This window comes from Acinonyx jubatus, chromosome D1, assembly GCF_027475565.1.
Source record: "Acinonyx jubatus isolate Ajub_Pintada_27869175 chromosome D1, VMU_Ajub_asm_v1.0, whole genome shotgun sequence".
In the NCBI taxonomy this organism is placed as follows: Eukaryota; Metazoa; Chordata; class Mammalia; order Carnivora; family Felidae; genus Acinonyx; species Acinonyx jubatus.
The window spans coordinates 77462153-77482478 of NC_069390.1; the positions used below are offsets into that span (position 1 = coordinate 77462153).

Sequence of the window (20326 nt, forward strand, 5' to 3'; positions counted from 1 at the left end):
CTGAAGGAGTTCATGATCACTAAACCAACCATGAAAGAGATCCTAAGGTGGATTCTGTGAGTGGAATGTTGCAAAGACTACAAAGGACCAGAGACATCACCACAAGCGTGAAACCTACAGATAACACAAGGACACTAAATCTACATCTTTCAATAATAACTCTGAATGTAAATGGACTAAATGCTCCAATCAAAAAAATATAGGGTGTCAGAATGAATAAAAAAAAAAAAAGATTGATTTATATACTGTCTACAAGAGACTCATTTTAGACATGAAGACACCTTCATATTGAAAGGGAGGGGATGGAGAACCATCTATCATGCTATTTCAAGTCAAAAGAAAGCTGGGATAGCCATACTTATATCAGACAGACTAAATTTTAAACTAAAGGCTGTAACAGGAGATGAAGAAAGGTGTTATATCATAATTATGGTGTCTATCCATCAAGAAGAGCTAAGAATTATAAAAGTTTATGCACCCAATTTGAGAGAACACAAATATATAAAACAATCACAAACATAACCAATCTTATTGATAAGAATATGGTAATTGTAGGGGACTTTAATACTCTAATTGCAGCAATGGACAGATCATCTATGCAAAAAAATCAATAAGGAAACAAGGCCCTGAATGATACACTGGACCAGATGGACTTCACAGCTATATTCAGGACTTTTTATCCAAAAGCAAGAGAATACACATTCTTCTCTAATGCACATGGAACATTCTCCAAGAAAAATCACATACTGGGTCACAAAACAGCCCTCAATAAATATGAAAGAATTGAGATCATGCCATGCACATATTCAGATCACAATGCTATGAAACGTGAAATCAACTACAAGAGAAAAAAAAAATTGGAAAGTCCCCAAATTCATGGAGGTTAAAGAACATCATACTAAAGGATGAATGGGTCAACCAGGCAATTAAAAAATATATGGAAGCAAATGAAAATGAAAACACAACAGTCCAAACCCTTTGTAGCAAAGGCAGCCCTAAGGGGAAAATACATTGCAATCCAGGCTTAGCTCAAGATACAAGAAAAATCCCAAATACAAAACCTAACCATACACCTAAAGGAACTAGAAGCAGAACAGCAAAGAAAGTACAAAGCCAGCAGAAGAGAAATAATAAAGAGTAGAGCAAAAATAAACAATATAGAATCTAACAAAAATAAGAGCAGATCAATTAATCTAAGAGTTGGTTTTTTGAAAAAATAAAATTGATAACCCCTTAGCCAGACTTCTCAAAAACAACACAGAGAACCCAAATAGATAAAATCACAGATTAAAGAAGAGAGATCACAACCAACACTACAGAAACACAAACAATTATTAGAGAACACTATCAAAAACTATATGACAACAAATTGGACAACCTGGCAGAAATGGGTAAATTCCTAGACACCCACACACTACCAAAACTTAAACGGGAAAAAGTAGAAAATTTGAATAGTCTCATAACCAGTGAATAAATTGAATCACTTATCAAAAATATCTCCCAACAAATAAGAAGCCCTGGGCCAGATGGGTCCCCAGGGGAATTCTAACAGACAATTAAAGCAGAGTTAATACCTATCCTACTCAAGCTGTTCCAAAAAAATAGAAATGGAAGAAAAGCTTCCAGACCCAATCTATGAAACCAGCATTACTTTGATTCCCAAACTGGACAGAGACCTCACTAAAAAGGATAATTATGGGCCAATATCCCTGATGAACATGGATGCAAAAATTCTCAACAAGATACTACCATATCAAATTCAACAGTATATTAAAAGAATTATTCACCATAATCAAGTGAGATTCATCCCAGGGCTGCAGGGCTGGTTCAATATCCGCAAATCAACGTGATGCATCCCATTAATAGAAGAAAGGATAAGAACCATATGATCCATATGATCCTGTCAATAGATGCAGAAAAAGCATTTGACAAAATACATAATGACAAAGGGGATCAATATTTCAAGAGACATGGCAATTATTAATGGCATGCACCTAATAAAATAGCATCAAAATACAGGAAACAAACTGAAAGAACTGCAAGGAGAAATAAATGAATCCACTATTATAATTGGAAAACTAAGCACCCCTCTATCAGAAATGGAAATATCCAGGGGCGCCTGGGCGGCTCAGTCGGTTAAGCGTCCAACTTCGCCTAAGGTCATGATCTCGTGGTCCGTGAGTTCGAGCCCCGTGTCGGGCTCCGTGCTGACCGCTCAGAGCCTGGAGCCTGTTTCGGATTCTGTGTCTCCCTCTCTCTCTGACCCTCCCCCATTCATGCTCTGTCTCTCTCTGTCTCAAAAATAAATAAACGTTTAAAAAAAAAAAAAGAGAAATGGAAATATCCAGCAGGCACAAAATCAGTAAGGATATAATTAAACACACCAGCATCAATCAACCGGAAATCATGGATATCTATAAACTACTTCATTCAACATAAGATTACATATTCTTCTTAACTTGCATTGAACATTCACCATGATAGACACATTCTGTGCCATAAAAACACTTTAAAATTAAAAGAATACAAATTATATGATGTCTGCTGTCAGACCATAATAAAGTCAAACTAGAAAACAGAATGATAAATACAAAATCTCAAAACACTTGGAGATACATCAACACACTTTAAAAAAAATATTTATTTTGAGAGGGAGGGAGAGAAGAGAAGAGAGAGAGAGAGGGAGAGAACAAGCAAGGGAGGGGCAGAGAGAGGGAGAGAAAGAGAATCCCAAGCAGGCTCCATACTTTCAGAGCAGAGACCGATGTAGGACTCAAACACACTAAGTGTGAGATCATGACCTGAGCCAAAATCAAGAATCAGCCGCTTAACCAACTGAGCCACCCAGGCTCCCTAAACCAACACACTTCTTAATAAGTTAAAGAAAGAATCTCAAGAGAAATACTTTGAACTGAATAAAAATGGAAATACAACTTATCAAGATTCATGAGATGTAGTGAAAGCAGAGTTTAGAGGGAGATTCATGGCATCAGAAGCATATAACTGAAAAGTTAGAGGTAAAAAAAAAATCATCTAAGCTCTCATTTTGTGAATCTAAATGAAGAGAAAGTTAAGTCCAAAGTAAACAGAGCAATAGGAATAAAAACTAGAGCAGATATTAATGAAATTGAAAGCAGTAATCAATAGAGAATATCAAGAAAACCAAAAGCTGTTTTTCTTTTTAAATAATCAATAGAATCAATAGGTCTCTGGCCATGCTAAGAAAAAAAGACATATTGTCAATATCAAAAAGAGGGGGATCACTACAAATCCCATAGACAACAAAAGGATGATTAAAGGAATATGATGAACTCTATGAAGTTAACTGAAGTGGACCAATTCCTTGAAAGACACAATTTGCCAAAACTGACATAAAAAAATAGCAATCTGAATCAGCCTATATCTGATTGAATAAATAATTAATAAGCTGCCAAAATAGATAGAAAACACTGTGCCCACATGAATTCACTATTGAAGACTGCAGAATTTTAAGAAAATATACAAGTTCTATATAATCTCTTCCAGAGGACAAAAGCGATTAAATACTTTCTAATTTATTCTATGAGGCTAGCATTACTTTAATAACAAAACTAAAACTTTACAAGAAAAAAAAAAAATACTGGTCTTTCGACCAGGATTTCTTATAGGTGCAAAATTTCTTAACAAAATATTAGCAAATTGAATTCAATAATGCACAAAATGAATTTTACACAACAACCAAGTGGGCAAGATTGGCTCAACATTTTAAAATTAACATAATCACATCAACAGGCAAAAGTAGAATCATATGATCATATCAATAGATGCAGAACAAAAAAAAACCTTTTGACAAAAATCCAATATCCATTTATGGTAAAAAAAAAAATCTCAGAAAACTAGGAATAGAGGGAAACTTCTTAAATTTGATAAATAACACGTGAAAAACTTCTATCTAATATCATATATCTTGATGAGAAACTCAAAAATTTCCACTGAAGATCAGGGACAGGGAAAGGATATCCCCTTTCACCAGTGCCCTTAAACACTGTACTGGTAGTCCTAGGTACTACAGTAAGAAAAGGAAAGAAAAGCTATGTAGTTTGGGAAGAAGAATTAAAACTCTCTTTGTTCACATATGATATGATCATTTATGTTGAAAATCTGAAAGAATAACAAAAACTCCTTATACTAATAAGCAATTATAGCAAAGTTGCAGATGCAAGGCTAATATACACAACTCAATCAGTTTCCTATATATCTGCAATGAACAACTGGAATTTGAAATTAAAATCACAATACGGTTTAAATTTTTATCCCCCCCAGTGAAACACTTCATTATAAATCTAACAAAATATAAGTAAGATCTATATAAGACAACTACAAGCTATGATGAAAGATAACAATTAAGAACTAAATACGTGGAGAGATGTTCCACATTCATTGATGGGAAAACACAGTATCGACAAGTATTAATTCTTCCTAAATTAATCTATGGATTCAACGCAATCCCAGTAAAAATCTTAGTGAGTTGTTTTGTGGATATCAACAAACTGAGTCTAGAGCTTATGTGGAGAGGTAAAAGTGTCAGAATAGCCAATTCAGTATTGAAGGAGAAGAACAAAGTTGTAGGACTGAGACTACCCAACTTTAAACAATGAAACCACAGTAATCAGACAGTGTGGTACCAGTGAAGAATTAGATGGATACAAAGGGAACAGAATAGAGAGCCCAGAAACAGATCCATATAATCAACCTGTGTTTGACAAAGGGGCAAAGGCAATATAACGTGCCAAGATCATCTTTTTAACAAATAGCACAGGAACAACTGGACATCCATGTGCTTAAAAAAAGAAAAAAAATGAGGGTGCCTGTGTGTCCTGGTTAAGCATCCAACTTTCTATGTCAGCTCAGGTCATAATCTCACAGTCATGAGCCTGAGCCCCAATTTGGGTTCCATGCTGGATGTGGGGTCTGCTTAAGATTCTTTCTCTCCTTTTTTTTCTGCCCCCCCATCAAAAAATAAAATAAATAACTTAAAATAGATAATAAACCTAAATGTAAACTATAAGCCCATAGAAGATAACCTAGGAGAAAACCTAGATATCCTTGGATATGATGATGACTTTTTAGTTACAATAAAAAAGGGATAATCAATGAAAGAAATACTTGATAAATGAGACTTTATTAAAATTAAAAACTTCTGCTCTATAAAGGACAATGACACCAGAATGAGAACATATGCATAGACTAGGAGAAATATTTTCAAAAGATATAGGATGAAGGACTGTATCCAAAATATATATGAAAAACACTTAAGACTTGACACAAGGAAATGAAAAACCCAATTAACAAATGGACCATAGATCTGAAGAGACACTTTGCTAAAGAAGATATACAAATGGCAAGCATATGAAAATATATTGAACATCATATGTCATTAAGGAATTACAAATTAGAACAATGAGCTGCCACTACACATTTATTACAACACATAAAGTCCAAAAACAGGGCCAAATGCTGATAAGGATGTAGAGGCACAAGAACTCTCATTGTTGGAAGTAATTGAAAATCATACAGCCACTTGGAAGAGAGTTTGGCAGTTTCTTACAAACCTAAACTTACTTTAATCATACAATTTAGCAATCACACTTTGTATTTACCAAATAAATTGAAAACCTGTATCCACATAAAATTTTCATATGGATGTTCATAAAAGCTTGGAATCAACCAAGATGTCTTTCAGTAGACAGTAGATAAAAACTGTGGTATATCCAGATAATGGAATATTATTCTGTGCTAAAAAAAAAAAAAAAAAACACCAAACAAACAAACAAGAAAAAAAAAACTATCAAGCCCTAAAGAAAACAAGAAGAACCATAAATGTATATTACTGAGTGAGAAAAGCCAATCTGAAAAAACTATATGCTGTGTGATTCTAACAATATGACATTCTGGAAAAGGCAAAACTATGGATGCAGTAAAACAACTTCTTGTCACCGGGGGTTCAGGGAGGGAATGATGGGTACACAGATCTCAGCATTTTTAGGGAACTAAAAGTTATATGATATTACAATGGTGTATACAAGTTATTATACATTTGTTAAAAGCCATAGAATATAAAACACCAAGGGTGAATCCTTTGTGATTCATGAAAAGAAAATTGACCCAGAAAGTTAGAGAGAGAGAGAGAAGTAAACAGGGCATCAGAAAGGAAGAGTAACATGGGAAAAAGGAGAAACATGGCTGCATACAATAAACTATCATGCTCCTTAGGAGTTTTATAAATTCTATTTGATAATTGAAACATAAGTTATAACACTAGCTGGTGTTCAAGACAATGATCTTGAACAATGGGGAAGATAAAGTAACCAAATGAAGTAAGATTTCTATATTTCAGTGAAGGTGGTAATTTGTCAGTCAATTAATGATGATAATCTGTAAATATTTTTGCAAAATCCCTTGCAATTGCTAGAAAAGCTATGCCATGTGATTTAAAAAACTATTAAAAAGGCATTATTAAATAAAAGATTTGAATAATCAAAGAGGAGAAAAATCAAGAAACAAGAACTAGAGAAAATGGAAGATAATAAAATAATACACATAATTTTAACATATCAATAAATCCTGTAAGTCTAAACTGTCGAAATATACCCATCAAAAGGCAGAGAAGATAGGCAGAATGTGGGAAAAAAAAAAAAAAAGCAGCCCACTATATGTTTATATGTTGTTTACAAGAAATTCACTTAAAATACAATTTTGTAAATGGGTTAAAGAGACAAAAAAATCCTAATCATTAATATATAAAAAATAATAAAAAACAAAAAACAAACAAGAAAAAAGGACATCAGAGCTAAGAATATTATTACCACAAAGAATGGCATTTATGCAATGATTTTTAAAGTCAATATACTAAGAAGACCTAATAATCCTAAAGGTAACAAAATGTAACAAACAAAAGCCTCAAAATGCATGAAGCAAAGACAGAGCTGAAAGGAGAACTAGAAAAATTGACAATTTTAGTTCAGGACTTAAATGTCCACATCTCAACAACTAATAAGATTACTAGGTAAAAATAAGTAAGTGTATAAATCTCAAAAATGCAAACAAGACATGATTAACTAATGTAGAACTCTCAGCCTAACAGCTGAGTATATTTCTTGCAAGCATGCATGAAATAATCCTTAAAAATTCTGAGTCACAAAATGAAACTTAAATTGAAAATATTTGAAATCATGCAGAAACTGTATCTTAATAAAACTGAAACGAAATCAGTAACATTAGAAATAAGGAAAATTCTCTAATAATTGAAGTCATTCCTCAAGACGAGAGTAAGGAGAGCAAAAATAAACTGAAAGTAAACAGAAGGAAGGAAAATAACAAATAGCATAGACCAATGTAATTGAAAATGGGAAAATAGAGAAAAATCAGAAAAAAAAGCTGGCTATTTAAAAAAAATAGAAAAAGTAATAAGCCTTTGCAAGACTGACAAAAATTTTAAAGTAGACACAATCACCAATATTAGGAATTAAAAATAGGCTATTGCTACAGATCCTGTAGCCACTTATTAAAAGGATAATAAATAGTATAAACATGTTTATGTTTCTAAATTCAACAATTTAGAATAAACCAACTTCTTAAAAACAACACACTATTAAAACTGAACCAAGATGAAATAATCAGAATCATCCTGTAACAATTAAAATAATTGAATTTGTAATTAAAACATTCCTGAAAAAGAAATATCCAGGCCCAGATGGTTTCACTGGAGGTCCCTGCCAAATATTTTAAAAGAATGAACTCCAATTTTATAAAATATTTTCCAGGGAATAGAAAGAAAACATCCCAATGAATTTTATGAAAACAATTATCCTGATACCAAAATCAGAGACCATACAAAAAATAAAATTATAAATGAAAATATCACATGAATTTACAAAATTAATCCTTATATTCTTACACTTCTCCAAAACAAAGAAATATTAGAAAACAAGTTACAATAATGTATACACATATTTTTGTAATTTTTAAAGGTTTATTTATTTTTGAAAGAGAGTGAGACAGAGCGTGAGCAGGGGAGGGGCAGAGAAAGAGGGAGACACAGAATCTGAAGCGGACTCTAGGCTCTGAGCTTTCAGCAGTCAGCACAGAACCCCATGCTGGGCTCAAACCCATGAACCATAAGATCATGACCTGCGCTGAAATTGGATGCTCAACTAACTGAACCACCCAGATGCCCCAATGTATACATATTTTTGTTTAAAAAACATTCCATGACCAAGTGAGGTTTATTGCAGAGATGCAAGTTTGTATTGATATTTGAATACCAATGAATGCAATCTACTATATTAGCAAGTTAAATGGAAAAAAAAGCACATTATCATATCAATTGGTACAGGAAAACATCTGACAGAATTCAACACTCATGAATGAGAACACTCTTGGCAAGGTCAGAATAGGAGAGAACTATCTGAACTTGAAGGTGAGCATTTTCAAAAAATTCTCCAGCTAGCAACATTCTGTGGATGGTAAAAACACATTGCTTCACTTCAAAATCTGGAACAATGCCAGATGTCCATTTACGTTCAACAAAGTAGTAGAAATTCTAGCCACTGTAGTAAGACAAGGCATATATATTGGTAATAAAACTGTCCCTATATGTAATTGTCATGATAATCTGTGAAAAAAGTCCATAAGAATCTAGAATAAAAAAAAATCAGACATAAGTGAATTCAGTTATGCTGTAGAATACATGATCAACCATAAAAATCACTATCTGTAATTTTTTATACCAATGAAATTGTAGAAATGAAAATAATATGATTTACAGTCACCCCAAAAAGTGAAATACTAACAAAACATATAAGGTATATACTTAATAAAATGTATGACTTGGATGCTGAATTTTATAAAATGTTGATGAAAGAAATCAAACACCAAAATAAATGGATACATGGTGTTCATCGATTGGAAGACTGAATAAAGTAAAGAGGTCAATTCTCTTTATTGATTTATAGGCCCACCGAAATTCCCATTAAAATCCCAACAGGGTTTTTGTGGACATACACAAGTTTATTTTAAATTTATATGAATTGCACAGGACCTATAATAGCTTTAAAAAAAATTGACAAAGTAGCATAAAGGGGGAGTGATCCCTTCGCGCAATTTACCCTTTATTAAATTCCTACAGTAATCAAGAATGTATGACTTTGATGGAAGGACAGACACATAATTCAATGGAACAAATAGAGGACACAGAAATAGACCCAAACAAATATGTTCAAGTAATTTTACAAATGTGCCAAAGCAAGTCAATGTAGAAATAATAGTCTTTTCAACAAACGGTGCTGGAACAATTGGTAATGCATGTGTACTAGTACTGACAACACTGATTCTATCTTTGGCCCTCCATCTTGTTCTTCCCTCTGGTACACAGATGGCGCCACTTTAGATAACTACCTTGTGACTTTACCGTCTTGCCTCTGGCTCCCTAAAGCCTGGGGATTAAGGTCAGAATAGCTGCATAGAATGGATGGAGAGTAGGTGTGTAGTGCCCTGGATCATCTGGGGATGAGACAATTAGATAGAGATTAGATAGGAAATGTCTGAAACCTGTATGGGGAAGCAAAAGGGCTGAGAAGAGGTGGTAACTTGGGCGTTGACTGTATGATACTCAGGAAGATGGTATTATGATATCTCAAACTAAATGAGTTTGAGATATCAAAAATGGCCTCAGTCACTGCTCAACCTGCCTTGTGACAAAGATTATATACTTACAGGCATGGGTGAGAATCATAGGTTCTTAATTTGATTGATTGGATAAATGCTAGCATTAAGATAACCTGGCCTAACAAAGGGGATGTTCCCACCCCTCGATTATGCTGGAACTTTTTGGAAGAACTATAATTATATGCAAATTGGAAATGAAATGTGCCATTTACACCCAGTATTTTAGAGACCCAGATGAAGAATTATTTTCCTTTCCTATGAAAGACTGCATTTTACAGTCAGGCCCTGGGGCATGGTACACTACTTTAGTATCTGTTCTATCCCCTATAGCTAATCAACTCATTGCTATCATAGCTGTTATGGTGGCTGACTTAGAACTGAAAGAGTTTGTCATAAGGGATGTAAGTAGAGAAATAGGAAAAACAAAGGATGCTGCAGATGATAAAATGGTGGAAAGTTGGCCCATCAAGTTCTCTCAAAAATTGTGGCAAGATGTATTATCTGGGACCCTGACAGTCTTGCTGTAACGCCCGAAGCTCGAGAGACCCCAAAGAACCACCAGAGTCCAGAGTCAAAGCCAAGCGGCAAGGGCCATTTATTTCAGGTTCCAACCTGGACATTCACGAACAGTGATGCTCCGAGGTCCCGAGGGGAGTTTGCGCAGGCTTTTTATAGGCCGAGGTAAACAGTTTGGGGGATTTCCAGTCAGCGGGGGAGTTGATTGGTTGACATTAAGCTGGGGGGTGCGGGTAATGCACCGATTGGGCAGGAGTTGGCGGGCGCGCCAAGCAATTGTACAGAAGCAGAACAAGCTGGTTAGGTTTCAGTTTCCCGTAATTCAAGCATTGTACAGAAGCAGAACAAGCTGATTAAGTTTCAATTTTCTTAGGCTTCTCATTCCCCCCTTTTTCAAGTACCCGAGGAGCCAATCTTGGGTCCTACAGTGTTAGCTAATCAAGCTCGTTTTCCGTGTCCAGGGGCTGATACTGCGGCCTAAGGACCATAACCTGAATGGTGTTTAGTCTATCTCTGACAAAATTCATTATTTTGTTAATTATAATGGGGCCGACGGTAAAAAGGAGAAGGAGGCATAGTAGGGGACCTAAAAGGGGAAGGAGGTAGGGAAGAAACCCATGGAGCCCTGACCAAAGTGGGTTTTCGGCTAGTTCTTTTTGTCAGCGCGCGAGGTCCTCCCGGAGCTGTTTAATTTTGGTCCGAACTATTCCTGATTTGTTGGCATAGAAACAACATTTTTCTTGTAGGGCTAAACAGATGCCACCTTGTTCTGCGGTTAGTATGTCTAAACCCCTTCTATTTTGTAACACTACTTCTGCTAGGGAATCTAGCTGGTCTTGCAGATCTTGGATTGTCCTTGACAAGGCTTGGACATCATCAATTAGTTGACAGGAGAGTCGCAGATAGGAGTGTATAGAGACTCCTAACCCTGCTGTCCCAGTAGTTACTGCACCTGTAATTCCTAGACCCGCTAGGAGGGGGATTACAGCCACAGCTCACTTGGATCTGCCAGTTACAAAGTCCAGACTAGGGATGGGCATGGGGGTCTTCCCTGCAACCAGGTCAATATCTGGTAACAGAGTGGCCAGGACATATATTCCAGTCCAATTATGGGGGAGGTAGGTGTAGGCTAGGTTATTCCCGCAGACAAATACAGTGGTGTTAGTACTGCATAGGGAGGAGCTGATAGTGATGTACTGGTGGCATTGGGCAAGGGACATGATTCCTACATCTATGCTGTTGTTCTGAGAGGTAAGGTTACTTATGAAGCAAGATGCGTTGAACGGACTAATGAACTGAACGGGGAAGGGTTCAGGTAGGGAAGAGGGGAAGCAGTCATTGGTTATGCTAATATTAACTATGGTGGGGATGGCGATGGGTCGGGGAGCTTGTTGGGGTAGGCACAGCCAGCAATCTTGGGCTAAAATTGGGTTAGAGGTGTTTAAGAGTGAGAAGGTGGTTTCTAGGATAGACCTTGTCTGAGGGTCTAACTCGTAAGGGCTGTGCCTAGGGAGAACTAGGGGGTGGTAGTTAAGCTGTGGATACATATGTTTCATGAGGTCTTTAAGTTTCTTTTGCATTTCAATTTGTCTAACAGCGTCTTGGGGCCCTCCACCGTCTGACACATGTATGGGGGCTCGAGGGTTCCAGCAGACGGCGGCTCCGACTGAGCCACGGCAGCCAGCCAGGATTTGCTTATTGTCATCACTGGCTATGGCTGCTCTGGTACTTTGTAGGATGGCCGTAAAGTAGGTAGTAGCATTATCTGGCCCTATACATTGCTGATAGGAGTCATAACAAGAACTGTGTATCGACTCCTGGAAAGTTTTGCAAGGGCATTCTGTCATGGGGGGTAGGGGCTCGTGTTTGTTAACACATAACCATTGCTGCTTTTCGAATCCTGTGCTGCCATAAGTCTGGGTGAGGTAAGCGATTGTGGTCCCACAATCTTGGGTTTGGGTGTAATGCCGTTGTAGACCCCCTCGTCCTACGGAGCCAGCTACTATCCTTTTACTATGTGGCAGAGCAATGGTGGTAACTATGCCACCTTTGCAATCACAGGGCCTTCCATATAGGGCTTGTAGCAATGCCTGTTTATCAACGGGGGCATTCAGTCCCCCCTTCAGGGGTTTGAAGTTTAGGGCTAGCAGGATAATGATCATTATCTTGATCATGTTTAGGGAGAGTACAGTGCAAGGTTAGTTTGAGGGGGTTTGTTCTTACTCCAGTCTACAGTCCAAGCAGTTTTTTTGTCAGTGTGTCCTACGAGGTTGGACAGCGGGTTGGCAGGTTTAACATGGGTGTGGTGAATCCAGGTAGGGATGTTATCTACCTTGATGGCGGTGGGAGTTGTCAGGATGATCTGGTAAGGTCCTTTCCATCTGGGTTCGAGGTTTTCTTGTCGGTGTCGCTTGACCAGGACCCAGTCTCCCAGGCGGTACTGATGAGGTGTGGATGGGGGCCCTGTCTCATACAGTTCTCTTAGTTTAGGCCACACGGCCTCATGAACTCACTGTAGGGCCCTGAGGGAAGATAAAAGGCTGTTATCTTGATCTAATTGAATGAGGTTTGACTTAAGGTTAGGTATGATAGGTGTGGGTCTGCCAAACATGATTTCATAGGGTGTAAGGCCCAATTTGTATGGGGAATTGTGAACCCTGTACAGAGCGTAGGGGAGTAGTTCTACCCAATTAGTGCCAGTCTCCATAGTCAATTTAGTAAGGGTCTCTTTTAATGTTCTATTCATTCTTTCTACTTGTCCTGAGCTTTGGGGCCGGTAGGCACAATGTAATTTCCAATCTACCCCAAGTACGGAAGCCAGTCCCTGACTTACCTTAAGAGACAAATGCAGGTCCATTGTCTGACCCTATCATTACTGGAAAACCATACCTGGGCAGGATTTCTTCTAGGATCTTTTTGGCTACAATCTGCGCCGTTTCCTTCTTGGTTGGGAAGGCTTCAGTCCATCCTGAAAAGGTGTCTATGAACACTAGTAAGTATTTATAGCCGTATTTGCCGGGCTTTACCTTGGTGAAGTCCACTTCCCAGTGGGATCCTGGTAGGGTTCCTCTTTCACGGTGGCCTTGGGCTGTAGCGTGTGGGTGTGCATTCTGGAGTCGACATGCAGAACAGGTTGTCACAACCCTTTCTGTCTGGTCAGAGATGTTTCTTAATACCAGTTTGGATTGTCTGATGAGATCTTGAAGTCTTCGGGGCCCCAAGTGGGTAGAGTGGTGTATTTTTGTCAGGATTGCGTGGCCCAATTTTTTGGGAAGGATAAGGTGGTCTCTGGAGTCCCTCCACCATCCATCTGTAACTCGGGTCATTGGGAGCTTGCGCATCCAGATAAGATCATCTTCTGAGTATTCAGGCTGTGGGGGTGAATCTCGGGGCCCTGGGTCTGGTAGCTGCGCAGGTAATACTGGGATGGGTTTTTGCGCTTCCTGGCATGCAGTTTGGTCAGCTAGGTTATTTCCTCGAGAGATTGGATCAGTTATTTTTTGGTGACCCGGGCAATGTACTATGGTCAGTTTCTTAGGGGCCCAAATAGCGACCAATAGGGCCAGAATTTCATCTCTATTTTTGATATCTTTGCCTTCAGCAGTGAGTAGTCCCCTCTCACGGTATATTGCCCCATGTATATGGGCTGTGGCAAAGGCATACCGGCTGTCTGTATATACAGTCACTTTGTGGTCCCGCCCCATTTTTAGTGCTTGTGTCAAGGCAATCAGTTCTGCCCTTTGGGCAGAAGTTCATGGGGGCAGAGCCTCTGCCCATATTACTTCAGTCTCGGATGTCACTGCTGCCCCCGCATACCTCTGTCCTTGATGGACGAAACTGCTTCCGTCCGTGAACCAGGTGACCTCAGCATCAGGTAAAGGCCGGTCCTGTAGATCTTCCCTTATTCCATGGATCTGTGCTAGGATGTCGGCACAGTCATGGAGAGGGGAGTCCAGGTCAGGGTCGGGTAGCAGCGAGGCCGGGTTTAGAGTTCGAGGAGAGGTGTATGTGATCCGCAAGGGATTTAACAGGAGTCCCTGATAGTGGACCATCCGGGCATTGCTCATCAACATATCGGGGGGCTGCTTGAGCACTCCTTCGATGGCGTGGGGTGTGGTGACATGTAACTCTTGGCCCAGGGATAGCTTATCGGCGTCTTTATCCATTAGGGCTGTATCCGCTATTATCCGGAGACAAGGGGGCCATCCTGCGGCTACAGGGTCCAGTTTTTTTGAGAGATGGGCCACTGGTCTGGGCCATGGACCTAGATGCTGGGTTAGCACTGCCTTGGCTATGCCTTTATGTTCGTCCACATATAAGTGGAAAGGCTTAGAGATATCGGGCAGTCCTAGAACTGGGGCCGATAGGAGGGCTCTCTTTATCTGTTGGAATGCCTGCTCAGCTTCCGCAGACCATTCAAATGATGGTTGGTTTTTAGAGACTACGTAAAGGGGTTTGGCCATTTCAGCAAAACCTGGGATCCATAACCGGCAGAATCCTGCAGACCCCAGGAATTCTCTCACCTGTCGAGGCGTGGTGGGTCGCGGAATGCGGAGGACAGTCTCTTTCCGGGCATCAGTGAGCCATCTTTGTCCTTCTTTTAGTAGGTACCCCAGATATATTACCTCAGGTTTTCAGATTTGGGCCTTCTTAGCGGATGCATGGTACCCTAGGTTCCCCAGCATCTGCAGGAGGTTCTTCGTTCCCACGAGATAGGCTTCTCGGGTCTCAGCTGCAATAAGGAGGTTATCTACATATTGTAGGAAAGATACATTTGGGTTTAATTTCCGGTACTTACTTAAATCTTCATGGAGGGCTTCATCAAATAGGGTAGGGGAATTTTTAAATCCTTGTGGAAGTCGGGTCCAGGTGAGTTGTCCATTTGTGCCTCTTTCTGGATCCGCCCATTCAAATGCAAAGATGTCTTGGCTCTTGGGGGCCAAAGGCAGGCTGAAAAAGGCATCTTTTAAATCAAGGACAGTGTACCATTGTTTGTCTGGGCTGAGGGTACTGAGAAGAGTATAAGGGTTGGGCACGGTAGGGTGAATGTCCATAACCCGTTTGTTGACCTCTCTTAGGTCTTGCACTGGCCGGTAATCTCCACTGTTAGGCTTGCGCACAGGCAACAAAGGGGTATTCCACGCCGAATGGCATGGTCTAAGGATTCCGACGTCGAGGAGACGGGGGATGTGTGGGGTGATGCCCAGCCTGGCCTCTGCTGACATGGGGTACTGCTTGACCCTCACGGGGTCGACCCCTGGCTTAACTTCTATGAATAGAGCAGGATGATGTTTCGCTAGCCCTATTCCCCAGGTTTCTGCCCAGGCTTCGGGACACCAGTGGAGCCAGTAGTCAATATCCTGTTCTGGGAAGGGTGGAGTTTGGTGAAGCCGATATTCATCTTCCAGTTGTATGGTGAGCACCGAGATAGGTTGGTCCTGGGAGTCAGTTACTTTAGGCCCTTCGGGCTGAAAGTGAATCTGAGCTATTTTCATGAGGAGATCTCTTCCCAGCAAGGGGCAGGGACTATCCGGGATAACCAAAAAGGAATGGGTTACCCTTCCTGTCCCTAGATCCACAGTTCATTGGGTGGTCCAAGGATATTTTTTAGTTCCAGTAGGTCCCTGGACCCAGGAGGACTTATCAGAGATTTTTCCATGAGGGCTAGTGAGTACTGAATGCTGAGCTCCTGTGTCCACGAGGAATTGCACAGGGGTCCCCTCCACTTGTAGGATTACCCTGGGCTCGGGGAGGGGGTCCGAACCCCGTCTTCCCTATTCTGAGTCCTGGGTAAATAGGATGGGGGCCACTTTGGTTTGCCATGGCTCTGATCCCGAGCGCAGTTGTTTCTTTTTGGGACAGTCGTGAATCCAACCTCCTTTTTCTTTACAGTAGTCACATTGGTCTTTGTCTAGGGGGCGACTAGGGGGCGAGTTTTCTGTTCTCCTGTGGGCCCTTGATTTTTCTGAACTATGGCGGCTAAGACTTTAGTCATTTCCCTGGTGGCTTTGAGCTGTTTATCCTCTGGAGCGTCCCGATTATTATATACCCACTGAGCAATGCGGAGTAAGTCCTGGATCTGTTTTCCTTCTAAATCCTCTAATTTTTGGAGTTTCTTTTGGATGTCATAGGCAGCCTGGTTTACAAAAGACATTACAACAACAGCCTGATTTTCGGGGGCCTCGGGGTCCATGGGGGTATACTGCCTAAAGGCTTCCATTAATCTTTCTAAAAAGGTGGCAGGGCTCTCTGTCTTACCTTGTACTACCGAGTACACCTTGGCCAAATTGGTGGGCTTGCGTGCTGCAGCCCGGACACCCGCCATTAGAGTCTGGCGATAAATGAGCAGTCGTCCCGAACCTTCTGCCGCGTTGTAGTCCCAATTAGGCCGCGTCAGGGGAAACGCTGCATTAATGAGGTCAGGGTTAACAGTGGGTCAACCATCTTCCCCGGGGACCAGCTTCCTCGCTTCAAGTTGAATTCTCTCCCTTTCTTCCGTGGTGAACAGGATTCGCAAAAGCTGTTGGCAGTCATCCCACGTAGGCTGGTGGGTGAACATTATGCTCTCTAGGAGGGCTATAAGATCTCTAGGGTTATCAGAAAACCGAGCATTTTGGGTTTTCCAATTATAAAGGTCACTGGTGGAGAAGGGCCAGTACTGGAATCGGGGGTTGCCCCTTTCATCGGGGGGTCCTATTTCCCGCAGGGGTAGGGCCACAGTGGAGTTGGGGAGGCGAGAGCTTGGCTCACGCTCGGTGCGCCCACGAGTTCGGCAGGCTGGCCCTTCGCGGTTGGTTTCATTTTCTTTTTTTTTTTTTTTTTAATTTTTTTTTTTTCAACGTTTATTTATTTTTTTTGGGACAGAGAGAGACAGAGCATGAACGGGGGAGGGGCAGAGAGAGAGGGAGACACAGAATCGGAAACAGGCTCCAGGCTCTGAGCCATCGGCCCAGAGCCTGACGCGAGGCTCGAACTCACGGACCGCGAGATCGTGACCTGGCTGAAGTCGGAGGCTTAACCGACTGCGCCACCCAGGCGCCCCTGGTTTCATTTTCAATAGGGCTTGGCGCGGCTGCTGCCCCTAGCCTCCCTGGCTCCGGTGCAGCTGCCGCTTCCCGTCCTCCTGGTTCCCCTTGGGGGCAACCAGCGGGGCGACTGGTGGGGCAGCTGCTGCGGGCAGGGCCTGGGGTGCGAGGGGAGGGGGATGATAGGGTGGAGGGTCCAGGGAGGGATAGTAGGTCCTGACTATCGGGCAATATGGGATTTAGGGGCGCTGAGGGGGTTCATGGCTTGGTTGGGTCAGTGGAGCGGGCCGCGAGAATCTTACAGGACCCTGAGGAAAGGAAGGGAGACATCCAGGGTGGAGGGTTTTCAACAAGATCCTGCTAGTCGAGGATATAGGGAGCCTGGTCTGGGTGGCCTTCCTTTCCTGGCAGGAGGGTTTTGGCCTTGACCTTAGCAACTATAGGCAAACAAAAAGTGCCCTTGGTAGGCCAGCCCACCCCGAAAGTGGGCCACTCAGACCGGCAGAAAGTGATAAGTCTCGACTGGCGGATGTCCAGGCTTAGGTTTTGGCCTCTAGTCTGGACATCCCTGAAATTAGCCAGAAGAAGGGAGAGAGGTGTACTCTGGTTCTGTCCCATAGTCTGAATAGGAAGAAATAGATGGGTCAAGTTAGTTTATGTTCCGGGAGTGAGCCGGATATACCTGCAGAGGAGAGGAGACAAGTTAAATCGCAAGCGCGGCGGCAAACAGAAAGTGCCTTGGTGAAGAGACCAGATACAGAACGGGTGTCTGTAACCCGAACAAAGAGTTCCGATGGGCCAAAATGGTGCCCCAGACGGGTGCCAGAGGACGTCTCCTACTGGTTCCCACTGACTGCCCTATAGCGCGTCCGCCAGGGCTGTGTCAGTCTCTGATACAGATCCCGCGTGGGAGAGCCAGAAACAAACAGACAAACAGAAACGGACAGAGCCGGCTCACTTACCGATCGGTCTCAGAAATGACCCGTTGACTTGGGGTCTGGTGGGTTTGGGGGTATCCTGGACGAGCCCCCAAATGTAACACCGGAAGCTCGAGAGACCCCAAAGAACGAACCACCAGAGTCCAGAGTCAAAACCAAGCGGCAAGGGCCATTTATTTCAGGTTCCAACCTGGACCTCCGTGCATTCACGAACAGTGATGCTCCGAGGTCCCTAGGGGAGTTTGCGCAGGCTTTTTATAGGCCGAGGTAAACAGTTTGGGGGATTTCCAGTCAGCGGGGGAGTTGATTGGTTGACATTAAGCTGGGGGGTACGGTAATGCACCGATTGGGCAGGAGTTCGCGGGCGCGCCAAGCAATTGTACAGAAGCGGAACAAGCTGATTAAGTTTCAGTTTTCTTAGGCTTCTCATTGCTAAACTTATGGAAGGCAATGCCTAAGGGAAAAATACTTCAATCCCTTAAAGAAGGCTCAAAAAATCAAAATGTATCACCCAGTCCCCCTAATTGAAGAACTTCAGAGATGGATACTGGCTACTCCTAGAGACTCAGGGTTAGGTCAACATTACCCTCTATTGTGTGCAATAGGGAGCAACTGGAGGCTCCATGTTGACTTAACCATTTATTGGTCTCTAACAAACAGACTGTATCAGCTGTAACAGACACTGGAGCTGAATGCACTTACCTATGGAAACCCCTCAATTTCAGCAAGATATAGAGGTTATTGATGGTTATAGGGAACAATTTATCGATGTCAGACAAACTAGTCTCTCCTACGGATCAGCAGGCTTCCTCTCTACTGTTTTCAAGTGCATGTTTTCCCCATTTCTGAATATATTTTGGGTATAGATGTTCTATAGGATCTGGATCTAACTACAATGACAGGTGAGTTCAGGTTGCATATCCAAGCAGTGAAACCCATTGCTATGGATAATGCAAAATGAGAACCTATACAGCTATTGTTCCTGGAGAGTAAAAAAAAAAAAAAAAAAAAAAAAAAAAAATGCAAATAATATGAACTACCTGGCGGGCATAAGGAGATTACCATTACCATTAAAGAATTAGAAAAGGTGGGGGTAATTAGGCCTACTCAAATCTCATTCAGTAGTTCCTTGTGGCCTATAAAGAAATCTAACAGGACCTGGTGAGTGGCAATAGATTATAGGGAACTCAACAAAGTTACTCTGCCCATCCATGCAGCAGTACTAAATATAGTCTGCTGATAGAAAGTCATGGCATCCATTAAGACACATTATTGTGTACTGGATCTATCAGCACTCCATCAGGACTTGAATCCTAAAACCAATTCATCTTCACATTGAATGAAAGACAATGGACCTTCCAGGCATTTCCCCAGGGGGATCTCCACAGTCCCTCAATTTGTCATGGGATGGTAGCCAGAGATTTGGAAAAATGGGTATTGTCAAAGGAGATGGTGTTTTATCATTATATGGGTGATATCATGTTAACCTGTGAAGATTTAACCTCCCTGTCTTAAGCAGCCATATTATTACAGGTTACTTAAGTCATGAGGATGGAAATAAACACCGACAAGATCCAAGGGCTGGGTCAGTCAGTAAAGATCCTCAGTGTCATCTGGTCAGGTAAGACAAAGGTGATGCCAGCAATGGTCACTGATAAATCCCAATCCCTAAAATGGAAAAGGAACTATAGGCTTTTTGTGGTTTATTGGCTGACTGGAAAACTTTTTTCCCCCCAATCTAACACATATATTAAGACTTTTAAATGCCTTGGTTAAGAAGGGAAGCTGATGGGATTGGGGAGCCAGTCACACAAGAGGCTATCTTAAAGATCAAAACAATAATCCAACAAATAAAGGCCCTGGTGGTGTTAATGCCAGATGTGAGAAGTGTATTAGCTGTAAGTTCATATCTAGAAGGGTTTGGTGGGGCTTGTGGCAATGACAAAAATGCAAAAATAATCGTAGTTATTTGCATAAGTTCAATAAGAAGCTGGTCCTCATGTAATGTCACCATTGAGAACATTGGTTACATTACCAAGGCTTTGACTAGAATGTCATATTTGAGAGAGACATGCATAGGCTCAGATATGACCAGACAACTTTATGGTATTAAGGTTGACTTTATGGAGCCAGTGCAGCCCC

General features: G+C 41.3%; 1 protein-coding gene across 3 annotated transcripts; it reads right to left on the bottom strand.

The window, feature by feature from the left end:
* Positions 1–10276: 10276 nt before the first annotated feature.
* Positions 10277–18609, bottom strand: LOC128311890 (syncytin-1-like). 3 transcript variants are annotated; one of them, XM_053203837.1, is made up of 2 exons: positions 18209–18609; positions 10277–12743 (listed from the first exon to the last, which is right to left on the bottom strand). In XM_053203837.1, exon 2 carries the CDS (start codon positions 12393–12395, stop codon positions 11217–11219), a length of 1179 nt encoding a protein of 392 aa, XP_053059812.1. In that variant the 5' UTR covers positions 12396–12743; positions 18209–18609; the 3' UTR covers positions 10277–11216. The 3 variants fall into 3 exon arrangements, with proteins under 3 accessions (XP_053059812.1, XP_053059811.1, XP_053059813.1); XM_053203836.1 differs by lacking the exon at positions 18209–18609 and adding an exon at positions 13111–14691; XM_053203838.1 differs by lacking the exon at positions 18209–18609 and adding an exon at positions 13111–13925.
* Between the last annotated feature and the right edge of the window lie 1717 nt (positions 18610–20326).

Bases quoted from the DNA above. Each gene is read 5' to 3' on its own strand.
- LOC128311890 (XM_053203837.1), bottom strand. From the start codon at position 12,395: ATGATCAAGATAATGATCATTATCCTGCTAGCCCTAAACTTCAAACCC.